This window comes from Anguilla rostrata, chromosome 19 (genome assembly GCF_018555375.3).
Source record: "Anguilla rostrata isolate EN2019 chromosome 19, ASM1855537v3, whole genome shotgun sequence".
In the NCBI taxonomy this organism is placed as follows: Eukaryota; Metazoa; Chordata; class Actinopteri; order Anguilliformes; family Anguillidae; genus Anguilla; species Anguilla rostrata.
Genome location: NC_057951.1, coordinates 12,770,823 through 12,791,902, shown reverse-complemented (window position 1 = coordinate 12,791,902; position 21,080 = coordinate 12,770,823). Strand labels below are relative to the sequence as shown.

Sequence of the window (21,080 nt, the reverse complement as noted above, 5' to 3'; positions counted from 1 at the left end):
AGCATAAGCACCATGTTCTACGTGTGGCTGGCCACTCCCAAACTTACAACCAGTAAAATCATGAAGGTCAGCAGTATTAAATCAGGAGATAAAGCTGATCTACCATCTCTGATCATTTAAAATGCATGCACGCCCATATGATTCTAGCGATGTGAATGTTTGTTGGTTTGCTTTTTTTAAACACATATTATGGAAGATTTGACTTCATGTTTTTATATAATTTTTGTCTGTTTTATCGTAAACTATCAAATCATATGTACTAGCTGGGCGAACATCTTAGAAAATGAATGACACTTCTTTTTGGCTACATTGATTCTGTTCAGAACACGTTGTTTGGGAGACCCAACAAATAAATTACAACCAGTGTAGTTTTTATTCATTCAGATAGGGCTCTCAAATGAATTCTTAAACAAGACTTAAGACTGCTACAAAAAAATAAGTTAAAATTAAAATAAAGTATGATACGGGAGCTGGCTAAGCCTTTTATGATCATATGAATTGTGAAGTTATCCTGGCATTCATTTTAATTTGTATTTAAAACAAATTCAGAACACCTCACACTACACTCTGAACAGCTTCTCTCAGTGCGTGCTGCACACTCGGGGTGGGAGTTGTGCATTTAGTCCAGTTTGATCTGTCGCTGTGTTTTTAGCCACTCAGCTGCGTCCCCAAGCAGAACAGCACATGTGGCCTGTATTCTAAAACACTGTACACCCGCACCGCTGCTCGGCCTGGTTAACCTACTCCTGAGTCTTTAGAAGGGAAGTGTCACCCGGTCCTGTCTCTTCCCTGTTATCACTTAGCAACACTGAGAGCCGTTGCCGCGGCAGCCTACCTGTTCTGTGCATCTCCAGCGCGTCAGCATTGTCCATCGCGATGTTCGGGTAAAACCTACACAAACCTTAAGAGCCGCCGACTAAAATGTCCGTATAGATACTCTAACCCCCCCGCTACTCCGACAATCCTGATTGCACACAAGTTTGATTGTTAACAAAACCATATATAAAAATAACTGTTTTTTTTTTTCTTTCATTTCTTTTTCTTCTGTCATTCCCAAACATCCGGAGGAAAGGTTGTTGGTGTGTTCGTGTCGGACGGGCTGTACACATCGCCGCAGTCTCCAGTCTCGGGTGTTTGTCGGAGGCGGACGGAGGGGCCTGTCCCCTCCGGGGCGTCCGCCTCGTCTCGCTGGGGCTCGGGGGTCCGTCCGTCTCCGGCCCGGGCCTCCTGACATGCGTGGCTGGTGACTGCGCAGCTGAAGGGACCGGGAGAAAGTGGGGATTGTACTGTTTGTGATTCCACGCGGGCGGCCTTCCCCAAGCCGCTCCATGACGGTTGACTGATGTGAGGGGTCAGAGAGAAACTATCGCCACGGACGATGCAGAGACTGAAGGTTTAACACGTGGGATGAGGAGCGCTGCAGTTTAACGCGTGGGATAAGGAGCAGTGCGCTGACTGGCTGAGGTAGACAACAGAAAAGGCTTGTCACGGCAAAGTCCCGAGGGACATGATGATAAAAAATGTAAAAAATGAAAAGTAGAGCGGATGTTGAGCACTCTTTAAAAAATGGTGGATCTGATGCAGCGGTGTGTGTTGACCGGTCGGTCGGTTGTATGGGTCTTGCTGATGCAGCGGTGTGTGTTGACCGGTTGGTCGGTTGTATGGGTCTTGTTCTGTGGCTGGGAGTCCTGCTGAGGCCTGGAGTTGAAAAGGAGAGCAGGGCTTTTTGGCGGGAACGTTCCGCTCAGGACTGTTCGCCTCGTGATTCCGGATTCTCTGCCACTCAAGCTCCCCCCCCTTCCCCCCCTTCCCCGGGATCCAGAATCCTCCCCTTCCCCTTGCTGTTTTGTGTGATTGTGTTGCCCGGCAACCGCATCATCCTCCACCATAACAATAACACAACTTCCCAGAATGCACCTGCTGACGGTGTCGTCGGGCTGTATTTTTCAGTTGTCACTCCTGGGGCCTAAGGGACGTGGGTCGGTTGGCTGCTCTCTACTTCGCACTGTCGCGTGATGAGAAACGCCTCTCCGTTCCTGTTCAAAACTGAGTAGTTATGATGCGCGGGGAGGCACTTTCAACGATTCTATGGGTAAGAGGTTTAAAAGGCACTAGCAACTAATATAAGTAAAATTGCTGCATTTTCCTCTGCATTATGTGCTGAATAATATAGATATATATTTTAGAACCATTAAAGATTTAAGAGTCAGAGCAGTATGTGTGCACCTTTTACATGATTAGGCTAATAATTTTCAGATTTCCTTGTTCTGAGAAGGTCCATCATGCATTGCGATTCTGCAGTAATGCTGACCGGTGCTAACTATGGAGTATACGTGTTTCAGTATAATTGTTTCTTCTTTGTTACCTTTGTTCAGAAGCCAAGTTTCCCCAATGTTGGGCTTAGATATATTGAGTCATAGTTCAGACAAGATTAGGACGTGAAGCCTCTCATCTCCTTAACAATAACTAGGAAAGTCATCTGATCCTTCTAAAGTCTCTCAGTTTACCGCAAGCTGTTTAATACTGACGTCATGCACTAAATATATTGTACCAGGGTACACAGTACCTTAGTCGATTAGGCCATAATGCTGAGTATTTTTGACATGCTATGATCACCAAAAGTTACTGTTCCCTTAAGATTTAACATTCAGCAGTTAAATAAGTTTAAATTATTAGTCATTGATAATACATAACCAGTGCACTTTTGGTGAAAGCAAATGAGAGAACGGAATCTGAAAGTTGGGATCAAACAAAGATAGATTTCCCATCATATGAGATAATGTCTCACACATGCCAATATTAAAAAGAAGAGTATCTGAACATGCGAACATTTTACTCGTTTTTTTTCTTCTTCATTGTGCTGTCTTGCTTCTGAACTGCATGACATCTTACCAACCTTGCAGAATTGTAAATTGCCTGCATCTGCGGAAAGAATAGCAGCATTGCAGATATCCTCGAACCCGTAACTACGTCCACTGTGAATTCGCAGCGAAGGAGCAGTCGCTTTTTTTGATGCAGTACTTTTGTTGACTGTACAGTTGCGGTACAGTATGCCCTAGCGCGAGGGAATACGTTGATCGATAGCTGCAGATGCTTGTTATCGCTGCAGAACCGATACCACTGGTTCTCTTGTTATAATCGTGCTGAATATATATATATATATAGCTTGTATATATATACATATATATATATATACACACACACATACACTAATGGCAATCCCGGTTAGGGGAGCTAGTATTAATAAACCTAGTTAAAACGATTTCTCTTGAACGAACTTGAAGGATCCCATTTGAAAATAAATGAAAATATTATCTTTCATGTACTCTGAAAGCGTTTGTATCTTTTTTATCGTCGTCTTTCTTTAACGTCGCTGAGGATAATAATCGCAATGCAAGAACGCATTAGCGAGGTCAATAAAGCATTCGGATTAGGGTTATACATTATATACAAGGAGACATGGTGTCACTTAAGTCCACCGGCTGCTGGTGTTTCGGTTCTACACGTCTGTTAGCAGCTTGCTTTTATTAACGCAGTTCTGATTGGCTACCGTACAGTTGCCAGTTCTAAGGTTGGCTTCTCTGAAATTGTCAATGCTGTTATTTATGTCCTCATCGATCTCCATGTATTCTGACTTGCTGACGGCAGACGAACTGCGGCGACTAGAATTGGAGTCAGACGCAATGTTCGGATTACTAACATTTAGAAGCTGAGCCTGCTCCTCGCCCTCGGTCTCCCTGTGGTAGAAGTAATTGAAGTTGGACACTATTACGGGCACCGGCAGCGCAATCGTCAATACGCCGGCAATAGCGCACAGGGAACCCACGATCTTCCCCCCAATAGTTACGGGAACCATGTCCCCGTAGCCCACGGTTGTCATGGATACCACAGCCCACCAGAACGCGTCCGGGATGCTGGTGAAGAAGGACCCCTTCTCCTCCGCTTCGGCGAAATACACTGCGCTGGAGAACAAGATGACCCCGATGAACAGGAAAAAGATTAGCAGTCCCAGCTCGCGCATGCTGGCTTTCAGGGTCTGTCCCAAAATCTGTAGCCCCTTGGAGTGTCTCGAGAGCTTGAATATTCTGAACACCCGGACCAGACGGATCACCCTGAGAATAGCAAGAGACGTTGCCTGCTCTCCCTTCGCCTCTCCCTTGCCGTCTGGCTCTTGGTCGTCCGCCAACTCCGTGCCGAGTGTGATGAAATAAGGAATGATTGCCACGACATCAATCGTGTTCATCATGTTCTTGAAGAAGGCGGCCTTACTGGGACAAGCGAAAAACCGCACTATCAACTCAAACGAGAACCAGATAATACACAGTGTCTCGATTATGAAGAAAGGGTCGGTCAAGATATTTGGTTTGTAATAGAAGGTAGTGTTCCCCACAGTTTCGTAGTGGCCTATCGGGTCATCTTTCAGTTCAGGTAGGGTTTCCAAACAAAATATGACAATTGAAATTAGGATGACCATCACAGATACGATAGCAATCCCTCTAGCGGGTCCGGAGCTCTCCGGGTGCTCGAACAGGAGCCAGATTTGGCGCTGAAATTCTTTCTCGGGCAATGGGCGCTCTTCCTCACGGATGAACCCCTCATCCTCGCGGAACTTTTCCATCGCTTCCACCCCAAGCTCGTAAAACTTTATCTCTTCCGAGAACATATCCAAAGGAACATTGACGGGTCTTCTCAGCCTGCCCCCGGACTGGTAATAATAGAGTATTGCGTCGAAACTCGGACGGCTTCTGTCAAAGAAGTACTCGTTTCTCAAGGGGTCGAAGTACCGCATCCGTTTCTTGGGGTTACCCAGCAGTGTTTCAGGAAACTGAGCCAGCGTTTTGAGCTGCGTCTCGAAGCGCAGTCCCGCAATATTGATGACCACCCTCTCACAGCATTCGTGGTCTCCGTGGTCCGGGGGGTAGGTGTCCTGCGGGTTCCCCGGCAAAGTCGAGGTCTCGTCCATGTTATCTCCGGGCACGACGGTCATACCGGAGGCTGGAGTCCGAGCAGGGCGCCGGATGAGGGATTTTCGCTCAGCCCGGCTGAACGGGCATCCAGTTTCTCCCGCAGTTCTGCTCTCCTATTTCGCCCCTTCCGCGGTGCGCCTCGGTCCCCCCTGCCGGGGAGTGCTCGCTACGCCTCAGTGCGGCCCCCCTGCGTTTCTCGCTGACACGGCCATTGCTTCACTCCGCCACTGCTGCGTGCTGCTGCTGTCCCTGTCACCCACTTAGATAGAAAACGAAGAGAGCGAGAGGGAGAGAGAGAGAGAGGGGGAAAAGAATGGATCGAACAGCAGAGGTCTTTGCCAGCTCAGCAGTTTCTCCTCGGTTAATGCGGTTGGCTCTCTAAGGTTGCCGGGGAGCGGACTATATGCCGCTTCTGGGTGTTAGGAATGCGAAATTCAGGGAAAATAAATTATTTCCAAAGCGTTATGGATTCAACACTGTCCAGTCAATCACCGGTCGTGTTCATTTTTAATGGCATGCAGCGTCATACAAGTTTCGCTCTACTGCCCTCCCACTCTCTCCGCAAAATCTCGCATACGCTAAATTCACAGATTCAGGCTAGAAGCCAACAAATACTACTGCGGCCGCAACAACTGCGGCTACTCCTGCCTCTTAATAATAATAATAATAATAATAATACTAGTAATAATACTAATAATAATAATCACCATCATCATAATCATAACATTGCGACCACCATCTGCATTAAGGAGATCAGTAGACTTGCTGCGCTTACCTTATTTCGAAGAAAACTGTGTAGGAATGTGTCCAGTCCGGCAGCAGCTTCAGATAGTGCTATAACTTTGCGCCGCCTGCTCCTTTTTGATATCACTTTACAACGTGCTCTACTCGAGCTTACCTGAAATATTGATAGACTATATTTTTCTTCTAAACGTCCGTGGCATTTCGGTGTCATTGGTCTCTAACGTTGGTCGTTCGGAGCATCCAAGACTCGAGTAGGCGCGTGAGTCTTGGAGGTGGAAGCCAAATGCAGATGCAGGTTGTTTGAAATCATAATTAGGCAGGCGAGCGAGAAACGAGCTTTAAGCGACTGCAGGGTAAGGAAGCGAAGAACGCGAACGTACGGCACGAGAGAAACCGCCACTCCGCTGAACCCCAGTCCAGCTGCACAGTCAGACGCGCGCGCGCTGCACAACGGTAGAAAATTATGATGGTGCGATTGAGAGGTCTGAATACATTAAGGGGCAATAAGCGCACGGGCCATTTCTCTACGCTGCCGCATCAGCAGAAATTGGAGAGCTTTTTCCTGTTTGGTGCAGACAGAAGGTACGGACCTCCCTTGGGTGCACTGGTACCAAAAACCCAACTATTAAGGCAATGAACGAAGAACCTTTGGAAAAATTAAGGGACGCGGATGGTCTGGGGAGGGTGGGTGATCAATAAGAAAAAGAAATACGGGAGAGAAAATAACTCTTTAATAAATGTTAAAGCGGAGCCCACCGCGCGTTTTCATACAGCTACAGAGAGCGAGAGAGGAGGAGGGGAACGGAGAGCCGATGAAGGAGGGAGGGGAGAGAGAGAGAGAGAGAGGGGGAGGGGGGGGGGTTCGACGCAATGCAGACGGGTTGTGCTAACACTGGTTTCCACAAGTGCCTTCCTTCTACACCATAAAAAACACAACCGCTTAAAAGCCGACTGCTGTAATATCGGCCTCGTTGAGCAGCACGGTTTTAGTATTTAATTTTCCTGCTGTTATGCTCCCCTTATAAAAGGGGATATAGCACAACAAGACCACGGTGAGCTAATATGCAGATTGGTTTAATTGGGGAAAGACTAAACGGTTTTAGCAGAGCGGGGGATTAGGTTTTAGGGGATCTTTGTGATACGGGTTTGGGATGAGCTAGATCAGCGTTTGCTTCTCTTGTTAATCTATGACCAGGGGAATTCTACACGATACAGGGAATGAATGGCCAATCAGCAGTTATTTACTCAGTACATTTAACGGCACGGCCCCTCCCATGGCCAATATCATCCGCCCGGGAGTCTGACAGTTCCAACCAGTAACGTTTTATTAATCTCTGTTTTTATTTAGACTTGATCGGGGCTTCTGTCCATCGTAATTATTTAATCCGAGGTAATTAACCAGAATAGAGGTCAGTTGTTAGCTGAAACCCCACTGGGAAAATTATAAAATCCAAATTAGCTTCTCATTTAATTGTCTTTGGTTTGATGGGTACTGTCCACGTATGAGGTTTTTTTTTTTGCTTAATTGATTGAGCTGTTTTGAACGAGCATTTGGGGATGACCTATGGACGTATTCAGTTGACGTTCGAGGACTGTGGTCACGGATCATCAAATGATTGACGGCCATATGGTGAGAGGTGGCGTGACCTTGTGCATACCCGGAATGTGTTGCATGGAACGACATACATAGCTGCCACAGGAGCGGGCAGTCACAGTTCTCATAACTGTGGAACTAGAGGACACTGTCACGTGATGAGGACACTGTCACATGATGTGCACGCCTAACCGTGTGTCTGGCTGTCAAGATAGACACAGAGATAGCCTGGTGAAAAATCCCCAAAAAGTCCCACTGTGAGAAATATCAAGCATATGGGTATATGGCTGCTCAGTGTACTGTGTGCAGAGTAAAACAATAGGCTGATAAATAACTTGCTTGCGTGAAGCTGTCACATTATTTCTTAGGGTTGTCTGTGAGGTTTGAAAGCTGACCCCAGCAGTGACCTTTGTTGAAAAACGTATTGGTTACCTGAAGGCGAGGGATATCAAAGAAAGGCACAACATCACCAGGTATTAATGGTGAGAGCTCTGCCATGGCAGTCCCTCTCATATCGCATTCACTGGAGGGAGAGCCAAAGGCTTGGGCCATCGGCTGGTGTACCTCAGCTGGATATTGGCAGAAGTTAAGTGCAGGGTACACCGGAGAATGAAGTAAACAGACATCCATAAAGTAGCCTTCTGAAAAAAAGAAGTTTGTATTAATTTGTTTAAATGTTATATATGGGCTTGTAAGACTTAAACTTAAGGACCCGCTGAACAGGTAGCATGATTGTGTGTGTGTGTGTGTGTGTGTGTTCCTACTCTAAACCTAGAAGAGTATTTGTATTCTTATTTAATTCGTGAAAGCTATCTTTGAGCTTTCAATTACGGCATGTGTCCATTTTCAGCTGATAAACTGTCTTATTGAATTGCAGAGCACTTATCTTGCAACAGTTATTATGGTTATCTTGTAATGGCTCTTACGGTTATGTTGTTGCAGTTCTTATGGTTATATTGATATGGTTATTATGGTTATAATGCTGTGCACGTTGTGGTCATTGATATGGTTCTTACGGTTAAATTGATATGGTTATTATGGTTATATTGTGGTGGTCCTTATGGTTATCTTGTAATGGTTCTTGTGGTTATATTGCTATGGTTATTAGGTGTTTGAGCAGCAGAGGGGGTTTAAGGATAATCTCTGGAAGGGAGAGACTGGCTACAAAAAATACATTTAAAACAACGCATGTGAAGTGCTCCATGTGAAGCTGAAGAAAGATTGTGTAGATTCACATAATCCCAACTTTATTGGTCGCACAGGTTCTGGAATGAAAAAAGAAGGATCTGATTATATTCTCCTCTGACATTGTGACTATCTTTGGGTACAATAAAGTTTACCTTGTACTTTGCACCTTGAAAATCTTTTTTTTTTTTGCTGTAGGATTGAAACATAAGGCTGTTTCTATCTGATGGGATGTGATTTTTTTTGAAATTTTATCAGCTGCATTTGGCTCTGCTGATTCCACACTTCTTGTTAAAGGAGCATTTTTGTATTTTCAGTCGTTTCCCGTATAGCGCAGAACAGCTTCCCCCAAGGAGAATGTTTTCAGCACCAAGGCCAGCGCACAGACAGTCGCTTCTTCAGTTTGACCCCTGGCCCTCCCGAAATCCTGACAGGGGAGGGCTGGAGCCCCGCCCATTTTTTTGTCAGGAGAGAGTGAGAGAGGAGGGGAGGGTGAGAGAGAGAGGGTGAGAGTGAGAGTGAGAGTGAGAGTGAGAGTGAGAGTGAGAGTGAGAGTGAGAGTGAGAGTGAGAGTGAGAGTGAGAGTGAGAGTGAGAGTGAGAGTGAGAGTGAGAGGGAGAGGGAGAGGGAGAGGGAGAGGGAGAGGGAGAGGGAGAGGGAGAGGGAGAGGAGAGGGAGAGGGAGAGGGAGAGGAGATGGTGTGAGAAGAGGAGAGGGTGAGAGAGAGAGTGAGAGTGAGAGAGTGAGAATGAGAGTTCAGTTGGACGGAGTCAGAAGTTACCAGCCACTCTTGTGCCGGTCTCAATGTTAAACACGTTACTGTCCATCCCCAAAGGGATACATCACCCACTTTCAGTAGACATAATAACTATGGCCCTGTATCTGTTTACAGGAGAGGTATTGCCCAGTAGCGCTGATGCCTGTGTGTGTTTGAGGGTTAGACAGAGGGTAACTGCTGGTGTGGAGCTGGCTAAGACTCACCACGCCCCCTTTTGTTGTGTTGTGTAGGGTTGTGTTGCATTGTGATGTGTTGTGTTGTGTAGGTTCAGGTCGTGTTGTGTTGTGTTGTGTTCTGCGTGCGGGTGTCTGGGTGAGGTGCTGGCAGGGCCACAGAGTGCGCTGTGTTCCGCCAGATCCAGGCAGCGAGAGGTAAAAGGGCTCTCTGTACGAGCATCATGTAAAACATATTTCGTCATGGCAACCAGGAGCTATCAGCGGCGGCGGGGATACGTGGGGGTCGTCCGTCCGCTGTGCTTTCGCAGAGTCGCTGGGAGAGCAGCGTGTGTTTGCCAAAGCCTGTGCCTGCTTCCTCCTGGGGGCCAGTCAGTCACACGGTCCACACTGTCTGGAATTACCTTGTGCAAATGATTCAGCGAAGTATAGCCTATTTGATTTCATGTTTTAAAAAAATAAATAAGTAGCAATGTTGAACCAAAGAGGGGTTGGCGTTTTGATACAGCTGCACATTGGACCAGCTGTGCTTGGAGTCACACACGGCGCCACCTACTGGTCGAGCAGAGCAGTGCATTACAGCCAGTGCTGGACCCACTGGAAGAGACCCAGTCTTACCGCAGGTTCATAAGTTTGATCGTATCATATAGCAGAGTCATTGGGCTCTTATTGCTGGCTTGGTCTGTGGCTTTGTCCTGGCAGAATAGATGCTGTGTTGAGAAATGTATTGAATAATATTCAGCAACATATTGCAAAATATATAAGAAACGGCAACTATTGTTGGTATATTTATGAATATAACCAACAGAATGTGTTGGCAAACAAAAATGACAACATATTGGTATGTAATGGGAAATATATTTCCATACGTTCAGATGTGTTATTGCGAGAAGGATGTGATGGGAGAGGAGTATGGAGTCACAGCAGAGTGGAGGCTGACGGAGGAGGAGGAGGAATGTGTGTGTAAATGTGCGTGTGTAGGTGTATGTGTGTGTGGGTGTGTGTTTGTGTGTATGTGTTTGTTTGTATGTATGTGTGTGTGTGTGTATGTATGTGTGTGTGGGTGTGTGTAGGTGTCTGTGTTTGTGTGTATGTGTGTGTGTTTGTGTGTATGTATGTGTGTGTAGGTGTGTGTGTGTGTTTGTGTGTATGTGTGTGTGTTTGTGTGTATGTATGTGTGTGTGTGTGTGTGTGTGTGTGTTGGGGGTTGTGTGTGTGTTTGTGTGTGTAGGTGTATGTGTGTGTGTGTATAGGTGTCTACGCGTGGGTGTGTGTGTATGTATGTGTGTGTGTGTATGTGTGTTGGGGTTGTTAGCTGATACTGGAAGGCCAGGCTCCTCACAAAGGCGGGTGCAGGTCTAATCCCAGGGGAGGGTTACAGCGGCATGCAGCGTCTGATGGATGGAGCTGAAAGCTGAGCCGGGCAGACGGGGTTTGGGAGGACGGAAAGTTTATAACGGCGAAGGTGAACTCCGGCTCGCACCCGCCCCTGCCCTGGCTGCGGAGATAAGGGGGTTTTTTATGCGCTGGTGTGGGGTTTGGGTGCGTTCCCCTGTCCCGTGCCCTGGGGTCCCACACACAGCCTGCTCCTCTGTGTGTCAGCCAGAGGGTCCATTAGAGACGGACCCGGTCTGAAAGGCAGTTCTCCAGGCCCCAGCCCCCCTCTCTCTCTCTCTCTCTCTCTCTCTCTCTCTCTCTCCCTTCTTTCCCTGTTCCTCTCATCCCTCCCTCCCTCCCTCTGTCTCTCTCTGTCTTTCTCCCTTCCCCCTCTCTCTCCTCTCTCTCTCTCCCTCTCTTTCTCTCCATATTCCTCTCATCCATCTCACCCTCTTTTTCTCCCTCCCTCCCCCTCTCTCTCTCTTTCTTTATATAGACTCTCTCTCCCCTGCAGGCGTGCAGCAGCGTGTTAGCGTGTGTGCATTAGCGTGTGCGTGTTGTCCGACCCCGTGTTTGCCCTGCCCCCCCCCCGCCTCCTCCACATTCAGCCCCTTCAGGAAGCTGAGTGAGACGCAGCTGAGGCTCGTTCTGTGGGGCTTGTGCTCCCTCCTTGTATTGACAGCGGGAGGAACAGCCACTGAGCCAAACAGTCCCCTCCCCGCAAGGCTCCCATTCAGGAATCGCTAAACACACCGAAGTGAGTGACACACGGGCCCGTAATCAGACTTCAGACAGCACTCAAACATGCCCTCTTAAACACACTTCCTGGTTCCTCGTGTAATGACATTTCATGCATAGTGTATTACAAAAATCTCCAATAAATATACATACAATGCCGTAGCTCCCTTTACAGGGAGAACAGCACTGGCAAGCGTCCTCCAGAGCTCCCACAGGAATGCAAACACGCGAAGTGATGTGCACAGGAGCCCTATCAGATAAACAGCACAACATGCCCTTGTACACACGGTCCTGCGAATGACAGGGATAACAGACATCTCCATATATCATGCAATGCATGAGTAGCTCCCACAGGATAACAGCACTGCGTATGTGCGTATGTGCACAGGTCGCGCCCACAGGATAACAGCACTGCGTATGTGCGTATGTGCGTACGTGCACAGGTATCAGACTGGCACCCTCAGTAGAGTTCTCCTGGGCCCTGTCAGGCTCGTGCTCGTTCATAACCAGCCCGCTCTTACGTAAGGCCTGTGTGGTCCCCTCACATCCTGCCCGGCCAGGAGCAGCCTGCACATCGCCGGGCATCACGCTCGAGCCCAACACAGGGGAGAGAGGGGCCGGGGCCCCTGGGACTCAGAGGCTATTATTAGACCCGCTCCTGAGCATCATGGGAAATGGAGTCTGCCGCATTGAGAGGGTGGGGGAGCTGTAGCTTGGATGAGATGTAGTTGGAGGGGGAGGGGATGGTGGCAGTGGCCAGCATGGGCTTCCTCTACCACACGCGCGCACACACACAGACACACATGCACAAACACACACACACACACATACCTCACCTGGACCTGGCAGCCGTTTTGGAGTTTCCGGCAGATGAATAAGTAATAACGGTGACTCAGACGGGACGGGGGAAGGCTGTGCCGCTTTGTTATCAGACCGGGGTCATTGACGTGGACTGTGTCTGAGCAGCAGTCCAATTAAAGGTCTCCACGTGCCCTAACGTGCGTGAAGCGTACCTCGTTAGCGTATAACGAGACTCTTAGAACGACACGTGCCCCTGGGAGCGGGTGAGCCAGACTCTCCCTAAAGAGCTGCCGTTCGTATCTGGAGCTCCAGAGGCCACAGTCCTGCAGCCTGAGCTGGGCCACATTTTCAGCTTAAACGTCCATGTTTGAGTACGCAGGAAACGTGCAGCGAAACAGGCGGGTGAGAAGGGCACCTCGAGCATTATGACATCAGCGAAGCCCCGCCTCCAGTAACTACGTCAGCTGCATAAAAAAAACGTGCAGCTCAGCACAAAACAAGCAGCTCTTATAGAGACTTAGAGAGGTGGCCGTATTCATTCGCTTATTTATCTTTATAAATAAATGTGTTGCCAGTTGTTGTTATTTTTAATAATATTATTTTTATCTGTTTTTCCCCTGAGTGGCATTGCTGAGCATTGAGCTGCAGCTGTGTGCTGTGACACTCCTATGGGCTGTGTGAACCTAGCACTCGCATAAGTGGGCCAAACCAGGACTGCCTGCTTTACTCTATTTTTGGGTGAAGGGCTGACTGAACTTAAATAATGAGAGAGGGAGGTGCCGAAGGGTGCCGGCAGGCTCTCCAGCTGCCAGTCTAGGCTCCTGATTGGAGCTCCAGCCGCAGGTGTAGGTTCCTGATTGGAGCTCCAGCCGCAGGTGTAGGTTCCTGATTGGAGCTCCAGCCGCAGGTGTAGGCTCCTGATTGGAGCTCTGGCCATGGGTGTAGGTTCCTGATTGGTGGAGCACGTTTAGCAGACTTTTACCTCATTCCTCGCTATTCCAGCAAACACCCTATTTCTGGCCTTATGCAGAAACCCTGTGTGTGACTGACTGAGATCGTCCCGCCCCTTTGTAATTCACTGATTGTTCTATTAACAGCCCTGTTTCCTGGGATCACTGTAAATGCTCAGTGTTCATTTAATTGACCAAATTTATGTGAGTCCAAGAGTGTTGCAGTGTATCCTATCAGAAAATACAAATGAAATTAAATCAAATGTACTGTAATCTGTGGATGTACTTTATCAGAGTAGGTTTTGAGCATTTTAGTGTGGATCTGAAGATGACAATAACTGAACAAATGCCCGTGTACAGATGGCGGTAGCTTAAAAAGACTAACGCTTGTCGTAAAATGGCGTCCACAGTTTGAGCTGCACTTGTGGCACTCGGGCATATGTGGGTGTGAGGGAGTGTGTGGGGGCGGGCGTGCCGTGGGCGTGGGGTCAACAGCTGCGAGAGGAAGGCTTTGAGCAGGCGTTTCAGCTGATGTGCACTTCGCTGTGCGTCTGTGTGAGGGAATGTTCAGCGCTCCGCACGCATCTCTCCGTTATAACTGCGCTTTGCTGTCTGTGTGGTGTGTGCAGTGTGAGCACCAGCCTCCTCCATATGCTGAACGGCTGCTTCGTAGCTACTGCTGTGGCACCGATTAACATGACAAAACGTAGTGAAGAGAACAGGCCATTTAGACCAACGATGCTCACGTTTTCCTATCTGTGGCAGTGCTGTGTCTCCACATTTAACCATGCGTATGAGGGCATTGGTGTTCCTCACCCTCAGAAGTAAAGTGAGTACCTTGGCTGTCTCGATACTCCTCAACGAGCACATTGTGTGCGCTCACTGGTGTGAGTGTGTGTGTGTGCGCGAGCGACTGACGTCAGTGCTCAAGCCATTACAGTCTTCCGAGAAATCGTCAGCAGCAGCGGAACACCAAACCCAGTTTTAGCAACGTACAGTATGCTGGGCTATTTGACGTAACATTTTTGTTTTTACCGTAATCATTTCAGCCAGGGGCCCAGTGCTCAGTGTTACCCTCGCTCATATCATATCCACCCCACAGAGAGGGGAATCTTTGAGTCTTCGTCCTGGATTGCGTTTAATAATTGATGGGCGCTGGATGGTTTCCGCTCGGATTGCGCCGCGTTCCCGTGCACGTGGGAGAGGCTTTGATACGGCGGGAGTCTGGGCCGCGCGGAATGGCGGGCGTATTCGCTGAATGGCGCGTGTATTCGCTGAATGGCGCGTGTATTCGCTGAATGGCGTGTGTATTCGCTGAATGGCGTGTGTATTCGCTGAATGGCGCGTGTATTCGCTGAATGGCGCGTGTATTCGCTGAATGGCGCGTGTATTCGCTGAATGGCGCGTGTATTCGCTGAATGGCGCGTGTATTCGCTGAATGGCGGGTGTATTCGCTGAATGGCGGGTGTATTCGCTGAATGGCGGGTGTATTCGCTGAACGGCGGGTGTATTCGCTGAATGGCGCGTGTATTCGCTGAATGGCGTGCGTATCCGCTGAATGGCGGGTGTATTCGCTGAATGGCGTGTGTATTCGCTGAATGGCGTGTGTATCCGCTGAATGGCGGGTGTATTCGCTGAATGGCGCGTGTATTCGCTGAACGGCGGGTGTATTCACTGAATGGCGCGTGTATTCGCTGAATGGCGTGTGTATTCGCTGAATGGCGCGTGTATTCGCTGAATGGCGCGTGTATTCGCTGAATGGCGCGTGTATTCGCTGAATGGCGTGTGTATTCGCTGAATGGCGCGTGTATTCGCTGAATGGCGTGTGTATTCGCTGAATGGCGGGTGTATCCGCTGAATGGCGTGTGTATTCGCTGAATGGCGCGTGTATTCGCTGAATGGCGTGCGTATTCGCTGAATGGCGTGCGTATTCGCTGAATGGCGTGCGTATTCGCTGAATGGCGGGTGTATCCGCTGAATGGCGTGTGTATTCGCTGAATGGCGCGTGTATTCGCTGAATGGCGCGTGTATTCGCTGAATGGCGGGTGTATTCGCTGAATGGCGTGTGTATTCGCTGAATGGCGCGTGTATTCGCTGAATGGCGGGTGTATTCGCTGAATGGCGGGTGTATCCGCTGAATGGCGGGTGTATCCGCTGAATGGCGGGTGTATTCGCTGAATGGCGGTGTATTCGCTGAATGGCGCGCGTATCCGCTGAATGGCGCGCGTATCCGCTGAATGGCGCGCGTATCCGCTGAATGGCGCGCGTATCCGCTGAATGGCGCGCGTATCCGCTGAATGGCGCGCGTATCCGCTGAATGGCGCGCGTATCCGCTGAATGGCGGGCGTATCCGCTGAATGGCGCGCGTATCCGCTGAATGGCGCGCGTATCCGCTGAATGGCGCGCGTATCCGCTGAATGGCGCGCGTATCCGCTGAATGGCGGGCGTATTCGCTGAATGGCGGGCGTATTCGCTGAATGGCGGGCGTATTCGCTGAATGGCGCGTGTATTCGCTGAATGGCGCGTGTATTCGCGGTAAACGCGAGTGGACCAGCGCTGGCACGTGGGGTCCCCTTACATTCAGTAACACAGACCACGGCATCGGCAGGTGTATATTGAGCTGAGGATGCAGCACTGAGCCCAGGTACAGGTACAGGCGCTCTCACCTGAGCCTCTCAGCACAGGGAAGCTTTAGGTAAAACGATAGAAGCTATGAAGTGGCACACCGACCGGTGGTACAAACCACAGCTGATGCTCCAACCTGCAACAGTCGGGCCCAGCCTACCCTCCAACTGTATAACACTTTTTTCCCCAGCATGCATCAGTGTGGATAATCCTGTCATGAATGGGTCAAACTGGGTGCAGCCACTCCAGTGGGGTTATAAGACGTGTATTCCTTTTTTCGGGTTGAAAGGCCATCTACAGAAGGTCTGTCCAGCTGAGCATGTGTGCCTCAGGAGGGAGTGGGGGGCGACCAACATCTGAACTGGGATTACTGGGCGGGGCATTTAGCTGCTATACCTGCACCGGTTCGCTGTTCAAACTGCCAGTTCATTGATTCATTGTGCAATTGGTGTCACATGGCTGTGACTCGGAATGGTGTGGCCCAGTGCGTTTTCCCACCCCTGTGATCTTCTGTGTTCCCAGATTCCCAGATCTCAAGCTCTCCAACTGAAAGATGTGCCCTCTTTTTTGAAAGCTCATTACAGGGGAATGGCACTCTGATTTGGTATTTAAATAATATTGAATGTTCCCTTAAAGATCAGCGCATTCTTGTTAATTCACGGAGCAAGTCAACATCGTGTGCTAGAAGCCCAGACCCGCTCACGATGCAGCTGACGTAGCCATGCGCTGTTTCTCCTTGGGGCATTCATCGTGTAGTCAGTGGGATTCATGTGATGCTGTACAGACCGTGTACAGAATACATATAAGCCAAGCCTTGGTTGTTTTTAATCCCTCTACAAAAAGTTCTTGCAAAAATATTATTTTAAATCGATGCAAATAGTTGTTTGCCTTTACAAGCATGTACGATTTTTGTGTTAATATGGGGAAGGGCAGTGGGAATAATTTTCAACTGTTATCGCAAGTGCAGAATGGTGATCTTTGACTTATTGGCTTATGGCACATGGTAGTGTTGAGAGCAACATATCTATTAAATAATAATAATAATAACTCTGATCAGAGCATCTCGTTAATTCAGGAGGAGCCCTTTCTCTTTTTGAATTCGTGTATGGTCTGGGTTACAGCTCGTCCGTAAAAAAAAAAAAAAGCGGACTTCTTATTCCCTCGGGGGGAAATGGCTCTTTCTAAAAATAGCGCAGAGAGAATGAGCGGAGCGCCGCTGCTCCTCGGTCACTGCCAATCGCGCGGTGGGGGTGGGGATGGGGGGATTCCCTATAGTTCTCGCTGTCATGTCTTAGAATCCTTCGTCCCCTTCAGATTCCAATTTTCGGTCTCAGCATTTTATTTGCAAAAATGCATGCGCGTCAATACGTGGCAATCCATGAGGATATTTTAAGAGATCTCTTTCTTGTGAGGCGATGTGTGTGTTTATTATGTGAATATTATGCGAATACATCAAGCCGGATAATTGGGTGCGTGTCACGTGTACTCCTTTAAGCATGCTGCACGATTGCTAAAAATAGAGTCGCTTATATAATACACTGCTGGATGTTATTTGAACAGTTTCACATGGAATCCATTGAAAAAAAGAAAAAAAAAACACGCAAGAGCAAAAGACATCAACCGAGCTCGTGTTTAAACCTCACACGGAAGAGCACATGTTAAAAATAGGCGCAATTCATAGAAACGTGCGTAAATGCGCATTTAATCCTGCACTGACAATCGTGCCCATTCACATTCAGTCCTTCAGCGCCGCATATTAATCCTTGGCAGTTCTTGGCAGAGGAACCATTTCATTGATCTCATTGAGGACAGCTTTGTGGCTGCATGGCTGATTTCAAATGAATGATTTTACGGCGGGCGTCAGATTTGATAATGCCACGTGCGTATCACGGAACATTATGGCCGTTTTTATTTAAACACTGAACTGCAAAAAAAAATGTTATTCGAAGTTTTAAATTTAAGGGCTTGTTTTTCAACGCTACGCATAGGTTGCGTGCGCGCACCTGCAGCCCTGTGTGGCCCAAGGGAGTTCGCTGTTGTGTGGTGGCACGCGCTGCCAGTGGCCAGGTGCCTGTTTTTTTTTCAACTGGTGTGCAACTTGTTATGTACCATATATATTTCTATATACTATGTGCGTGTGCGCGCGTGTGTTTTCGTGCGTGTTCCTGTATTTATCAGAATACAGAAATGTTTATATATTTATATAGCTACTCTGAGGCAATTGGCTTGGTTCTGTTAGGGAATATGCCAACTTAACTGTTCAAATAGAAGTCACGATGAATAAATGTAGGTTAATGTCTAAGATGTACACAATAATACGGCATAAATTATGTTTTTTGTGTGCTTGCCCAAAATGGATCCTGAAAACTGAAAAGGCTTTGTTGAGACATCAGAAATGCCGCGACCTGGTTACCGCTTGAAAATGCAGGAATTAGCATAATTGCGTTTGATGAGATGTAGAAAATTTGGACTGACCTTGCCCAGTCATGCATCATGAATCAGTGTAAGATGTTCATGCGCCATCAATGTTTTTTCAAGGAACCAGTGAAAACAGTACACCATTTCTTTCCACAGTTTATTTATTCAATAAACATTGGTTGTATAAACATAATACCTAATTAACTGTAGTACAGCATATATCGTTTTGTACAGGTAATATACAACATATCGATACAATAAAGAAAAATAAAAGGCCACATTTTAAACTGAGTCACGACTAGTATTCATACCAACTTTATTGCATATATATGTACGTTTACAATACATACATATATACATTCATCTATATTTATTATATTCTCTCTATGACAACACCTTTTTTCAGATATTTGTATTCACACTTCTTATAAACCACAGGTTACACAGAGTAACTTAAATGACTGCCAGGTTCCAATAACACAGAACAGAACACACTATCCGAGGTTTGTAGACGGACACGCCTGTTTGAAAACACTTTTGTTTATGACATTGTGGGGTTTTTTTTTTTTCTTCTTTTTTTTTAACAATACAAATATGGATAAGTGGATGGTTCAGTACAGAAACAGGATACACAATGAGCCACTGACAAACACAGTGAGCTTCCGTTTGCAGGACACTGGTGGCACAGAACTGGCTCACACACACGCACGTTAGCAGGCTGCACACGGTTTAAAAACATACATTGATGGCAAAGTGCCCTGACATGGATGATAAAGTCAAGGTTGGATGCTTACTCTGATACACACACTCCAAGGTACAACATCTTATGTCAGTTTTTTCCAATTACCAAAATGTTATTATTACTCTTCACATCATCTGGTTTTGCATGAAAATAAATAGATTTTTCGTTTCTTAATGGAGGCCTCCCTAATCTTTTCATCATTTTTGAAATGAGAAAATAATGCCCAGGTCAACTCCAATAGACAGTCGCTTGTTTCATCTTATATCTTAATTCTGATATTTTGTCCTCCAACAACAGTAGCAGTTCAGGTGTAAAATTATGGAGCAAAAAAAAAAAAATTGGGAGGGAAAATGAAAAACCGTCAAGTCCTACATATATGTGCTTAATGACAGGTGGTATTTTTGAATTTTGGTCTCTCAGCAATAAAACTTCCTCAGTACAGTATTTCAAATGGAGCTCTGCACTAGCAGTGTTCTCTATGCACAGAGCTGTGCAACTTTGTTTTCACAAGTTAAGCAAAGATCCTACTTGGACCAGCACTGAAACCTACTGTCACCCTAATGGGACAGTCTAAGATCTTAGAACGTAAAGCCATATTGGCAGATAGCTGATCTCTCCACTCTTCTGACAGTTGTGAGTTAGCAGCAGGAAGTGCTGGAGAGTTCCACTCAAATGACGCACAGCAGGACCGGAAGTGAACGGTGTTTTTTCATGTAGCAATCGCGCGGCCAAACACTCGCCAAAAACACTCGCTCTCGTCCTTACACAAAATGTTCAGATAATCTACTGGATGCATATCTTGAGATTAAAACTACTACCAATTATGTCATTTCATCTTAATTTAAGATACATTCTCTCATGTGAGATCTTGTAAGCAGTTACTTGTACGGCGATATATTTAGTTTACATTCCCAGCTGTCCTGTGAGTTGAGGCTGAGGCCTAGCATTGCTGGCCTAGCTGAGGATCTGCCCACCCAGGAACTAACTCTATCATAAGCGATGACAGTTATCAACCCTTATCCAGTGCCAACTGCGGAAATTTCCGGAAAATGAACGCTGCCATCATCCCTGACATGGAAAATTTGAATACCTTTGTGCCTTTATATTCTTCTAATAGCTGTCCTTCTCTAAATAAATAAATACATATGTAAAAAAATAATATAACAGTGGGCTGCATTTTGTATATTCACCAACCAAACTTCAGTACATTGACTTGTGCATTGAGCATGGTACAAAAGCTGTTCTTGTGCTATCGACAGCCTCAGGAGGAGTTGAGAACCCACAGCCAGTTGGTTTTGGGTCTTTTCTTTTTTTTTTTGGAATGATCAGGTGGTCATATTTTCAATTTTATGCCCCTCAAAAAAATCAAAACCATACCTGGAAGACTTAAATAGCATATGAGTGGCAGCAAACCTATAATTATGAATATGAAAATATGGATTTGAAATGTGATGCACATGTATGTTGTAGAAAGGAATCTGCTCAGGAAGACATTTTAGGTTAAATGTTTCTGAAAATATTACAATGCAAAATGGCCACAGTCAGATCAGCACAGGCAAAGTGGGATTCAGTTTACTTCAGCTTTCTCTTAGCAGTTATTGGCCTTAGTTTTGTTGTATTAATTTAATCTGTTTTGTGAATAAAGTGATGAAATTAAGGCACAATTCCAGAGACCAAACCCTTTGTATACTGCCATAGAGAGAGCTTATACGAACCCCTCTGTTATTTATGCATTGCGGTTTTACAATATTGAAAATAAATACGTCTCTGCCAGTGAGCTTTTGACAGAACTACTTACACTTGCAATTGTGAGGCAGGTAAAGACCTTAAATTTGTTTTATAAAGCCTTATCTTTCCAATGGGGAAGTTACATCAAATTACATATACGGAAATAGGTATGACTGAATTAAGTTTTTTGGCAAATAAAAAAATAAAAAATGTAATTTTTTTAGGTAATGTGTGGATGGAAAAGTATTGGGCCAAAATCT

The 21,080-nt window shown here is 46.8% G+C and overlaps 1 protein-coding gene and 1 long non-coding RNA gene across 2 annotated transcripts in view; one reads left to right on the top strand and one right to left on the bottom strand.

Moving 5' to 3' along the window:
- LOC135245651 (uncharacterized) overlaps nucleotides 1-21,080 on the top strand; it is a 68,844-nt gene that overhangs the window by 8,527 nt on the left and 39,237 nt on the right. The window lies entirely within an intron of this gene.
- LOC135245649 (potassium voltage-gated channel subfamily A member 1-like) lies at nucleotides 1,037-6,455 on the bottom strand. Its single transcript, XM_064318835.1, has 2 exons — nucleotides 5,743-6,455; nucleotides 1,037-5,226 (listed from the first exon to the last, which is right to left on the bottom strand). The coding sequence occupies exon 2, from the start codon at nucleotides 4,985-4,987 to the stop codon at nucleotides 3,500-3,502; it is 1,488 nt and encodes a 495-aa protein (XP_064174905.1). The 5' UTR covers nucleotides 4,988-5,226; nucleotides 5,743-6,455; the 3' UTR covers nucleotides 1,037-3,499.